The 12,195-nt window shown below is 37.5% G+C and overlaps 1 protein-coding gene across 4 annotated transcripts in view; it reads right to left on the bottom strand.

Moving 5' to 3' along the window:
• Nucleotides 1–12,195, bottom strand: part of LOC310731080 (gephyrin-like) — a 39,839-nt gene that overhangs the window by 13,568 nt on the left and 14,076 nt on the right. For 2 of the 4 annotated variants that reach the window (XM_083550444.1, XM_083550446.1), the window contains exons 9-19: nt 11,720–11,851; nt 7,471–7,545; nt 4,408–4,450; nt 3,462–3,599; nt 2,924–3,016; nt 2,781–2,836; nt 2,529–2,648; nt 2,351–2,409; nt 2,118–2,271; nt 1,882–2,003; nt 785–872 (exon numbers count right to left, since the gene is read on the bottom strand). In XM_083550444.1, coding sequence (XP_083406570.1) covers nt 785–872; nt 1,882–2,003; nt 2,118–2,271; nt 2,351–2,409; nt 2,529–2,648; nt 2,781–2,836; nt 2,924–3,016; nt 3,462–3,599; nt 4,408–4,450; nt 7,471–7,545; nt 11,720–11,851 — 1,080 coding nt within the window. The remainder of the gene's footprint in view (nt 1–784; nt 873–1,881; nt 2,004–2,117; nt 2,272–2,350; nt 2,410–2,528; nt 2,649–2,780; nt 2,837–2,923; nt 3,017–3,461; nt 3,600–4,407; nt 4,451–7,470; nt 7,546–11,719; nt 11,852–12,195) is intronic. The other 2 variants (XM_083550445.1, XM_083550447.1) reach the window with 1 other exon arrangement.

Here is a 12,195-nt window from a genome sequence, read left to right as displayed (position 1 = left end):
TAAAAGTACATCAGCCATGATAAATTGTCTTTTCAAGCATGTTCAAGCTTTTGCTTTTAACATCAATAGGAAATTCTTCCCCTTGAAGGCAGAATTTCCTATTGATGTTAAAAGCAAAAGCTTGAAAAGACAATTCATCATGGCTGATGTACTGTCAGATTGGTACGTTGTACCCTGTACAATCCATATTGAGTTTTGCCTGAATAAACGTTCTAACAGTACAATCGGAAGTGAATGGAAATCTCATATAGCATCTGTTCCACCTTATCATCAGACCACACATATATGATATGGACCAAAATTCTGGCTTTTCCAGCCATATGTAGCTCTTCCCTAAATGGTTATGACTTTCCTTGATCTACGAGACCCAAACCTGTTCCATGACTATGCACCTGTGCACAAAGCCAGATCCATGAAGACCTGCGGGTTGGAGTGGAAAATCTTGAGTCGCCTGCTATAGAGCTCTGCCCTCAACCCTACTAAATGCTTTTAAGATGAATGGGAATGCTGATTGCACCTACATCAGGACCAGGTTTTACTAATACCCCTGTGATTGACTGAGCACAAATGTGTTGTTTTTTTCGCGTGCCGCTCGAAACACCTCGATCGATTTGTTGCAGCGTCGCCGTCGTCTCTGGGGCAGATCGGCCCAAAATTCTAACTTGCTGTTAGCACACCGTTAGCACTCGAAACTTTTGAACACTCGAAAATTTCTGATTTTTAGAAAGTGGTCTATATTTATTTATAAGGTTTACTCAGAAACAGAACGTAAACACCCCCTCACCTTTTCTCCCATAGACACTCCTCCAGATGTGACAATGACATCTGCATGACTTATTCCCTCGTTCAGGGCATTCAACAGGTCATCTGGGCTGCGAGGGAAACAAAGACACACACAATGACTACACTTTCATATTTTCATTCGTTTCCATAAAGCCATATTCACAATAAAGTGAACTGGGTTTTTTTCCCCCAAATCACAATCCCTCCCACTTGAGCAAATTCTGATCAATTGTGCCCTCTATTGCAAAAAGTTCTAAGGAGTTGGTTCTATACCAGCCCCCGAAAAAAAAACCCAAAAAACATTTGAACTACAGCAACCCCCAATTGCAGAGGAATGAAAAAATGAATGAAATAAAACAAAACAAGCTGTAAAAGTGTTGCACAGTGTGGGCAGAGCACCAATACTTGAAATATTCCAACAATCTTAACAGCTAACTTCTCACTATTGGCCAATTGAAGAACACCACTTAGTCCTAGACCATTTTTTTCCAGTCCCAATCCACATGGTAAAAAAAAGAAAAGAAAATTAGGGGGTGTTTTTTGTCTGCATTTAACACTCTGGTCAAGTGAAATAATAAGAAATTAACAGATGTGCCAATTTGTTCTAACTACAATATTGCACTGAAAAACTACTGAAAATTATTATATTGATAAACACGTTATTAATTCTTCAAAGCAAATTCATTTTAACGGCACTAATTTATATAGCATTTCTGTTCGAGCATTTTTATTTAAAATATAATTAAATAAATATAAAAGGGGCAAAATTAAAACCTTCAGCGCGACACACATTTATTCTCGTCATTTCTTTCCTCCGATAGAAAATAAATTAAATAAACTCCTCCCAAAATCTTTTTTAAATCATTCAACATTTGTTTTACTGATGCACCAAACACCAAAATCCGCCATGATGCACACATCCGGCAATTAAAACCGTCCGTGCGGAAACACAGCAAAAGTTCCCTTTGGTGTCCTGATGGATTACGTAATTTAAAACACTATAATTACTTTAAAACATTTACAAGAACATTTTGATTTCATGATCTATGTTGAGTATAGTTTCTAATGCAGCAAAGACTGAAACATAGACTAATATACTTGTCTCCGACAATTCCAAGGTTAATGGTAGGGTAGCCGTGCTCTTGGATGGTAGCCAGTAGTGTGGAGCGGTTACTGTCCCTGATCTTTCCTGGGTGGAGGTCATCTTCCGGATTCAGCAACTACACAACACATTAACACCACTAGTGATTGGAACTAAAGTAAGACACACAACGACCAAAAAAAAAAAATGTGTAACGTGGAAAGTAAAAACATTAAAACATTGATGTACTCACTTCATTGCCAGTGGACATGACTGCCACGACTGGAAACTTGTGCACCTCCACCTCTGTGATTCCCACAGTGGCCAGCAGGCCGATTTCAGACGGCCCCATGTGTGTTCCTTTAGCCAGCACACATTCACCGCGCTTTATATCGTGACCAATCGGCCTGCATGTAAGCACAAAGTTTACGCAAATGCAAGTGAAAGGTAAAAAAGTGAAACAGGAAGAATGGAATTCTCTCGGACCTGATGTCCTGGCCTGGGCGCGCTTGCACCCGAATCCGCACCTCCAGTTCCTCTGTGCCCTAAAAACAGCAACATGGGAATGCTTTAAAATCAGATAATAAAAAATTAAATATGACCGGGGGTTTCATGGAAAACAGAGTAAAAATTTGGTGGTTTTAAAAAATGAGGCCAGACTCACATCTTCAGACTCTCGCAGTAACTCTGTATCCTCCACCTGCACTACAGCATCTGCACCACAGGGGATAGGAGCTCCTGTAGTCACCCTCATCACCTGGCCCGGCATTACTGTGCGAGTAGGCTACACACACACACACACACACACACACACACACACACACACACACACACACAGTCAGCAATCTTTGTACAAAATGAACAACTATGCAGACTGCATGTGTCTATGTTCCCAAGCACTGTAAAATTTGCTCACCTGTTCCCCAGCCTGGGACTCCCCGATGAGAAATCGATCTCCTGGCCCATCAGCAGCTTACAAACAAAGAAAAGAGGTTTCAGAATAAAAACTTTAAAAAGACGCAAACTGAGACGTCTTAGTAGTGGAACCAAAACTCTCACCTCGGACGGCATAGCCATCTTTCACCGAGGCCGGGAAAGGAGGCAGATTGTCTTTGGCGTAGACATCCTGAGCTAAAACACGACCCATTCCGTCTGTAAAACGACAAAGAATGTCAATCGATAAAAACACAACTGTAGATGAGTAGAACACCTCATATGCAAATAAAACCCCTGCAGCACTTTTTAGTGTGGAGTGATTAGAACCAGATTAGGGGTGGAGTTAACAATGGCCATTTATACACATGCCCACACACAATTATTTAACATCTCATTCCCAAAAGAAATCACTTTCAAGCTCTCCACTATAATATATTCACATATATTGTTTTTAAAATGTATACTGAAATAACTGTTACCACAAATTTTGAGGTAGACAATTGTATACAAATTTTCAAAAAGCACATACCAATCTTATGCTTCAAATGGATGCTATGGTGAGTGATTTTTAATGAAATTTTTAGATTGTGCTGGACACAAATCAGGGTGATCGATAGAAGAACGAACTGCAGTATGAACCCTGGTTTGGTGTGCATTTTACCTCTATAGTTGATGATCTCAGTACCAAGAACAGGAGTCATCTCCAGCACAGTGATAAAGGCCTTGTCCATGGAGGTCAGAGGGAATGGGGACATGCGGTGTCTTCGGGCCACTTTTGTAATGTCTACTGCACTATGACCTAAAAGAGAGGGACATAAAAGTTAGTGTAAGGTTTGCACACAAACACACATGCACTAGAAATGTTATAACTCAAACTGAAACAAAAAGTAACACTCCAAATAAATAAACAAGTTACATCAGAGATAAATAAATATTATATATATATATATATATATATATATATATATATATATATATATATATATATATAAAAACACTAATAAAAATAGTGCTAAATGAAATATCAATATATTAATTATTTGATACTGAGGAAATTTAAAATAGTTGCATCCAAAATGAATAAAAAAAAAGCTACTTTAAATTAACAGCACATGGTGTCAGTGATTCGCCTCTAGAGGCCACTCTTGAACTATATAATGCAGCCCTAAAAAACTATCAGTATGGATTTTTGTTCCAGCAATCAACTATTAATACCGATTAATCATCAAAAACTAAATGACCTCTATTAAAAATGTCACTGGTTCCCAGGATTTTCATATAACGGCAGGGAGTGTAAGTGTCTGGAGCATGTGATTCCACTTATATCACACTAATTTGCCAAAGAATACAACTTGTACGTAATGATTGATTTAAAAAAATTAATAAGGCCCGACCTCCGACCAATCAAAACCGAGTGTTTGATGTGACGTGGTACAACCGAATATAATGTAAGAAGAAGAATTATAATAATAAGATTGGCCATGTAAGGAAAAGTGTTGCAGTTGCATTATCCATAGCTTTCATTTGACCTGAAACACAAGATTAGAATCTAAGGAGAAGAAAAGAAAAAGACAGATCATACATGCATGCAGTGTCTCATCACTCACTTGCTCTGAGGATGTTCTCTTTGCTGCCACACCGTGACTGCACCTACAGACAAAAAGGAAGGAAAACTGAAAGGGGATAAAATAAAGAAAAATATAAAAACCTACTGTCCAGAATGGCTGCATTTCGCTGACCTGGTCATCTAAACACTCATGCCACAGTAACACCAAATTTTATTAAAGACAAATAATTCCGCATTTATTATGGTTTTCACCCTGGTGTTGCTACAGAAAAACTACCATAATTTCCAGACTATAAAGCGCACCCAAATATAAGCCGCACCCACTGAATATTTCAAAGATTTTTATTTTAAACATAAATACACCGCACCTGTCTATAAGCCGCAGGTGTCTAGATTAAAACTAATGAACTTTACACAAGCTTTAACGAAAGACAGTGTCTGTAACACGGCTTGTATCTAAACAGTAGCCTACCAAGAAAGTCATTGTTCACTGTCTTCCTCCTTTTGGCATCGTCGTGCGTTTAAAAATCACCATCGGTCAAGCTTTTCTCCCGATGCCGTGCAGCTCAGAACACAGGTGAAGTGTGTTTTTTCATGCCTGGTTGTTTTCAGCGTGACGAATGATTCGCATTTCCTGTTGACAGTCCGAGTGAGCAGCAGGTCAAACGTCAGAGGAATATCATCCATATTTATGATGTGCCGCGGCCCGATTCAGTGGGAGCCATCTAATTTAATATAAAGAGTTTCATTGGTTCACCTGAACCCGTTCGGCAATTTGATTGGTCTAATGTTATGGGGCTCAGTTTTTTGGCTTGAAGCTTGTGAACCCGGGAAAACCCAGGAAAAATCCATAAATTAGCCGCGTCGTTGTTTAAGCTGCGGGGTTCAAAGCGTGGGGAAAAAAGTAGCGGCTTATAGTCCGGAAAATACGGTACTCTAAAATCCGAAGCTGGAGGTGAAGTTTCATATGACTGCTAAACTCACCACTGTTTTGCTCTCGTGAAGCCGAATTGTTAGTAGAGTTTTCACTAGTGGTCGAGCGGTATATTGCCGGAAACTGAATTGTATGGTAAGTAACAAAAATATGTTTGAATTCCTTTATCATTATCATTCAGTAATATTCACTGTATTTAACCCTGCACGATTGCCGTGATATCGCGTGCAGTATACTTTTTCATATGTTCCGGTTTGATATGATGCTGCTAACCGAGCATGTAATTATACGCCTGCAGGCTTGTATTATTATTTATTTTTTTACAACAAAACAGACAAGAACAAAAAAATAAAAAGACAAACCTTCATTATGCACATCTTATACTTAAAGTAAAACATGTTATTTTAAAAAATTTACTATATGTGATTTGTTAACTATGCATTATACATATTTTTTTAATATTAATTTGTTCATTAGTTATAAATGTTATTTTTAACCTGCAGTAAGAAGCAGTAATTATTTGTGTGACTGAAAAAAAAACAAATTAAACAATGGTGTGCATTTTGTTTTTCATTCTAATAGATGGCGGAAAAGAAAACAAATTCCCTGTGGGTAAACGTTACAAGACAAGGAAAAGCACTAAACTGCTTTCCCTAAAGTGTTACCTCATTTGTTTGTTTAGATTTTAGAAATATTTTTTATTGATGTTTTAGCAGACAAAACTGATGAGGTGCTCCTGAAATAAATTAGTTTTTTTAATTTGTACAAATGTCAACTAGTAAATATTTTTGCTGTACATTACAGAATCTTATGTATTAGATCAGCCATATATTGGCCTATTGGCCAGATTGCTTTCTCAAACTGTTCAACAAGTACATTAAATGAAATGTTACTGTAAATGTCTGAGATTAATAAAAAAGAAAAAAAAGTGACTGTTAAAATTAGATGCAAAATAGGAGAGAACGTAAAACCAAAAGAATCCAAAGAACAAAATTTAACATGCACAAATGGGTCCGATAGCCAAATGGCAAACACATTTCAGATAAGGCAGAGTCTGGAGAGGAGAAAGAGTGAGTAAAAAAAGCACCACAGAAAAAAACAAAAAAAATATCAAAAGCTAGAAGTTTAAGCTCCGAATGCAAAGATGAGATTAAAGATGCTTTTTTGTACATTAGGAATATTAAGTGCTGAGATCGGCTCTATAGCCCTCCAGCTTAAATTGATGGAAGAAATGGAAAAAGAAAAGGCTGAGACATGAAACTACAGTTACACCACATGAACAAAAGTATTGGGACACCTGCTGGTGCCAAGAAAGTGCACAATGAGGTGTTTCACAACCTGAAGACTTTCACACTATAGTACCTTGTTAAAGTGAAGGAGTCTGTAAACACCCTACTGTATCACCCCCACCTACACAGAGCCAAGAATAAATCCACTACAGCACCTGTAGCTCCCCCCCCCCCCCACCACCATCTGCGGTGCCTCTACAGCACTCCCTATTTTTGCACCTCTGCTGATTGTCCAGATTTGGTGGCAGGAATTAAGGTGAAACCTTACTGAAAGCTGTTCAAGCAAATCTACTAAAATTGATCAAATTGATCATTGATGTGGCAACACAAGTGTTTCTGTTTGTGAGAACCCAAGAAATAAGCAGCTAAGGATCACTGTCTTACTGTAGACAAATGAGAAATAGTCATTGCTTTTGCTTGAGTAGTGAAATATTAAATACTGAGCAAATTATGGGTCTCTGGGACCTGCGGTTTGGTGTGAACAAGCCGTTTTAAAAGAAGAGAAATCCTAACAAACACAAAAGCACCTAGCAACTAGCGCCTGGACTTCTCTCTCTGTCTCACTTTTCCTTTGTTGCACAATTTTTTGTACAATTGCTAATGGTCACTTAACAGGCACAGCACAGTGTCACTTTAATAACACCACATGGTAATGGTAAAATAATTTGTCATACACATTCCTCCCTTTCTCTCTAATATTTGTGTGTGTGTGTGTGTATGTGTGTGTGTGTGTATATATATATATATATATATATGTATGTATATATGTGTGTGTATATATAATGTATATATATTTCCGACTTAAATCCGCCATATATCCGCGCGTGTGTGTGTGTACAAATCTTAATGCAAAAAGAGACAGGAGAGTGGAGCGGTTTACCTGGTCCAAGGTAGAGTACCTTGACTTGAGTGAGATGACCTCATCCAAGTGTGCCCTGAACTCTCTCCGTGATGCCTGGAGAAAGCCACACAACACCGCACACAGTACAGATGCTGACATTACCCCTCATAGTGACCAGCAGCAGAGGTGGAAAGATTAATATTCTACTTAAGTAAAAGCACTGATACTTCAGTGGAATTTTACTTAAGCACAGGAAGTTACCGGTCAAAAAATCTACTCGAGTAAAAGTAAAAAGTAACTAATTAAAAAAACAAAAAAAAACAAAACACTACTACAGTTCCTAAAAAAAAAAAAGAAAATCTGTTACAATGTTCAATCATTGTTTTTCAGATAGTGAGCGCACACACTGAACAACTTTTGATTCAACAGCATTTTGCTTTCAGCTGGGTCTACATCACCAGCATCTGTCTTGTCAATCTTCCTCTTTCTTTCCTGTGAGTTTAGCACGTTTGCCCAACAATCAATCTGTGGTGAAGTTTCAGGGGGTGCGATTTTTCCACCCTTGCAAATTTTTTCATATTATTATTACTTTTTACTCCACTAATGGATATGATTTGAAATGTAGTTAAGTGCAATACTTCAAAAACAAAAAAAGTAGACAAAAACACTTCTCAAATGCGGTAACGTGAGTAAATGTAATTCGTTACGTTCCACCGTTGACCAGTGTTTCTCTCAACCCTACCTATAGCTAGAGATTAAGCATTAAACACACCGTATACGCTCATACCAGCGCTACGGCTCTGCCGATGTACAGATGAAAGAAACGTACTGAAGTGGCTCAAAATGTATTAAATGAATAAAAATTGCCAGAACTAGCTAATAACTAGCATAATATAATGAAGTTATCTACAGACAGTCAACCAGAAATCTATGCACCACTGTTGTACAGTTTGCTATTTCATATATACACTATAAGGACAAAAGAATTGGGACACCTGATTTTTCCAGCCATATGTGATTCTTGGCAACACGCAATTATAATGGAGGTTTTTCCTTCACTTGAACTAGGAGACCCATCCCTGTTCCAGCATGACAATACACCTGTGCACAAATTCCATTCTATTCTATTGAACACCTTTGGGATAAACTGGAACGTCTCAGGCCTCCTCACCTCACCTACATCAGTACCTGACTTTACTAACACCCTTGTTACTGAATAGCCACAAATCTTCACAAACACAATCTAGTGGAACATATTCCCCAAAGATTGAAGGTTATTAGAACAGAAAATTGGGACTCAATGTGGAATGGGATGTTTGTAAAGTACATATAAAACCTTTGTCCTTGTAGTGTACGCAGCAAACGGTTTATGCACATATGTTGAAAAATGATTATTTTTGCAGTATTATTATATTATTATTATTTTGCATTTTTGCGGGGGGATAAAAAAAAAAAATCAAGACGTAATTTAAAATGAAGAGAGAATGAGACGTGAAGAAGAAAAAAGAAATGGGGAAATGGTAGCTCAGTGGTTCAGGCATTTGGATCGGAAGATCACAAGTTTGTTTATATAATAAATTATATTTTTGTTATAATATATAAAATAATATTAATTACATTAATAATTAACTGTATTTATTATTATCTATTTATTAATATTAAATATCATTTTTTTAATTCTTTTTTTTACTTTACAGTACACTTTATATTATACTATTATATTATACTTGTATTATACTTTCATTTTTTTTCCACATTTATTTCTTTATATCTTATTTCTATTTCATGTTGGACAAAAGCATTTCACTACACATTCGTACTCTCCAGCAATGTGACATAAAAAAAAAAATCCCAGCACCACCAAGCTGCCACTGCCGGGCCCTTGAGCAAGGCCCCTTAACTCTCAAGGGCGACAGCCAAATGACATGATTGTAAATGTTAATGTGTTTATGGGAAAACATGCTTTTGTGGATCTTTAAAAATAAAAAAAAAAGGCTAATCAATAGACATGAACAGAAATTGGGTTTAGCAGGATAACACAAAGGCATAGCAGTAAAAAAAAAAACAATAAGAATTGAAAACATGAAGAACACACGATGAAACAGGTGGTAATGAGATCAGCTTCGCTGGCTTTCCTACAATGAAGACAATTCAGTTTTACACTCGCATAAATGACCCTAAATCAGTGTAGGGTGGCAGCAGCTAACACGAGGGCTAAAATCAATAGGCATTTGTGCAGTAAAGGGGAAGAGGAGAAAGGATTCAACCCAAGATAGAGGAAGAGGGGAAGACTATATCTTACAGTATATTTTCACAGATAGCAACATCTACTGATCAATAAAAGGTGGAAAAAATGGGTGAAAAAGTCAAAATGCTGGACCGAGAGATCTTGATGCTCCTATGATGGATTGAGGGCAGCTCTATGGAAAGTGTAGAAACAAATGGTTTTTGAGAGACGCGTGCATGTTCCTTTTGTTTCTATGCAGTAAAATTGGTAATTTACCAAACAAATGTATAAATATATGAGATGGGTTTTTTTTTGTCTCTTCAAATATTCAGCTGTAATAATTTGCCATGCCTCGTGTAAAACTTCACTAGTGCTAGATTTCTTTCTTGTGATCCAATGCATCCCAGAGCAGTTCAACAGGATTTAGGTGTGGTGACTGGGCAGACCATTGTATGATAGATAACACTCCAGGCAACTGTTTGCTTTCTAGATAATGCTTACAGAGCTTGGACGCCCGCTTTAGGTAATTGTCTTGTTGTATGGGGAAGTCACTTTCCATTAGCCACAGTCCGGATGGAATTGCGTGGTGCTGAAGTATGGTTGCCATGTTGGTATTTTTCACCTGGAATTAGTCTCCAACCTTCCCTGCTCCAAAATAACCCCAAACCATTAAGCATGTAGGTCCATGTCTGATTGTGGGGGTGATGTTCTCCATCTTACATATGTTCTTCTGTTAGAGCCAAAAATGTCAAATCAGTCTACAGAACCTAATTACAGTCATTCAATGTCCTTTGTCTTTTACCTAATTTGTTGCATATAAAGAAAAGGAACATAAATTTGTCTGAAAAATATAGAACATAGATAGAACATCCTATGGCTTTTAGATCAATTTGATGTGAATTAGCATAGAATTAAAAAAAGCACAAGCTACGCTCGTATTAACCATCACCTGACTCGACTTGGCCACCAAAAGAATCCACAAAATTAGGCCGAGGCTGAAAACATGCGCACGCCACTTTCCACGCAAAGGTTTATTAAAAAAACAGCAATAAAAAAGGGTAGTGTTTATAAATGAGACCCCTAGAAAGGTAAACACAGAAGACGCTGCAGAATGAAAAAAAATGGAGGAACTGAGAGAAAACAGCGAGAGGGAGAGGAGAAGATTCGGGCCAAAGAACACAACAGAAATTTTTCAAAGTTTGGGATCATTTTAAACTAAAAGATGAAGAAAACACCGCACAGCGCGTTTACCTTTTTAAACGTCATTTGAAATTGATTTCTAGATTTTTGTTGATTTTTTTTCTTTATACATTTGTATTTGCCTTTTGATGCAATTTGGCTTATTAAATGCACTAAGGGGGTTCACAGATTGGATTTTCAGCAATAAAAATGGTCATTTTTCTAAATAGGGAAACAAATGACTTGTTAATTTTAAGAGATCTGACTGATTTTCTCTTGTATTTTGAGTATTGCTTTAATATCTTTAATAAAGAAAAAGCACCTATACTAATTCTTCTTATATACATATACGTAGGATACTTGATTACTAAAATAATCTATAAATATATTGAGGGTCACAGAGGAGATTAATTCTGTTAATTTACCGTAACCTTGTAAAGATTGCTTTTGCGTTATAATACAGAGCGAGTGCCACTAGAAATCAGTAAGACTGAAAAAAACTGTGAAAGAGACATAAAATGAACTTTATCATATGAGCAAAATGTCTCTAAAAACAGCTCAAAGTCTCCTGCCAAAATTATAATTACATATGTACTGTAAGCTGTCTGTCCAAGCAGAGAAAATCTCCACACTGAAACAGTGCTCTGAATAAAATGAAAATGGCAGATATCTCAAATGCAAACACAAGAAATTATTATGAGCCAGCTTTTGTTTTTAAACAAGGGTTCAGTCAACCAAAAACCTAAAGCAGATGATAGCAAGACAATTTCTCAATGCATGGAGCTTCAGCTGCTGGAATGGGTTGCAGCCAATGAGAAGCAGGGGCAAGGGAGATAAGGTCAAAGAGAGAAAGAAAGTTGATTGAAAGAGGAAGAATCTTACTTTAGGAGTGGGGCAGGAGGCAGTGGACAGGCGGGACTGTTGAACACGGGGAGACTCCGAGGGCGTAGTGCTGAGAGAAGCCGTGTCCCGCGGCAAGACCTGCACTCCACGGGAAATGATGGCATCCGGAATCTGTGGGGGAAAAAAAATTTAAGTTTAAAACTTGTAGCAGGAAGGACATTCATTCACGAGTCGGTCTGGTTTCTTTTCACAGAAACCCGCAATGTAATGTCTGTCTGTCCGTCCGTCCGTCCGTCCATCCATCCATCCAACCATTCATTCAACCATTCATTCATCCAACCATCCATCTTTGCAATCCATCCATCTATCCACCTATATTATATATTTATCTACCAAAATATCTACGGTACCTATCGAACACACATGCTGTTCACTGTGTTTGCAGATTATACAGTGTGTGGTATAGTGTGTTAATATATTGAGGGTGACAGAGGAGATAGCTGTGAATTTAACAT

Source organism: Silurus aristotelis (assembly GCF_946808225.1).
Source record: "Silurus aristotelis genome assembly, chromosome: 9".
In the NCBI taxonomy this organism is placed as follows: domain Eukaryota; kingdom Metazoa; phylum Chordata; class Actinopteri; order Siluriformes; family Siluridae; genus Silurus; species Silurus aristotelis.
The sequence above is the reverse complement of the archived record's forward strand: the minus strand, read 5'-3'. Positions and strand labels throughout refer to the sequence as shown.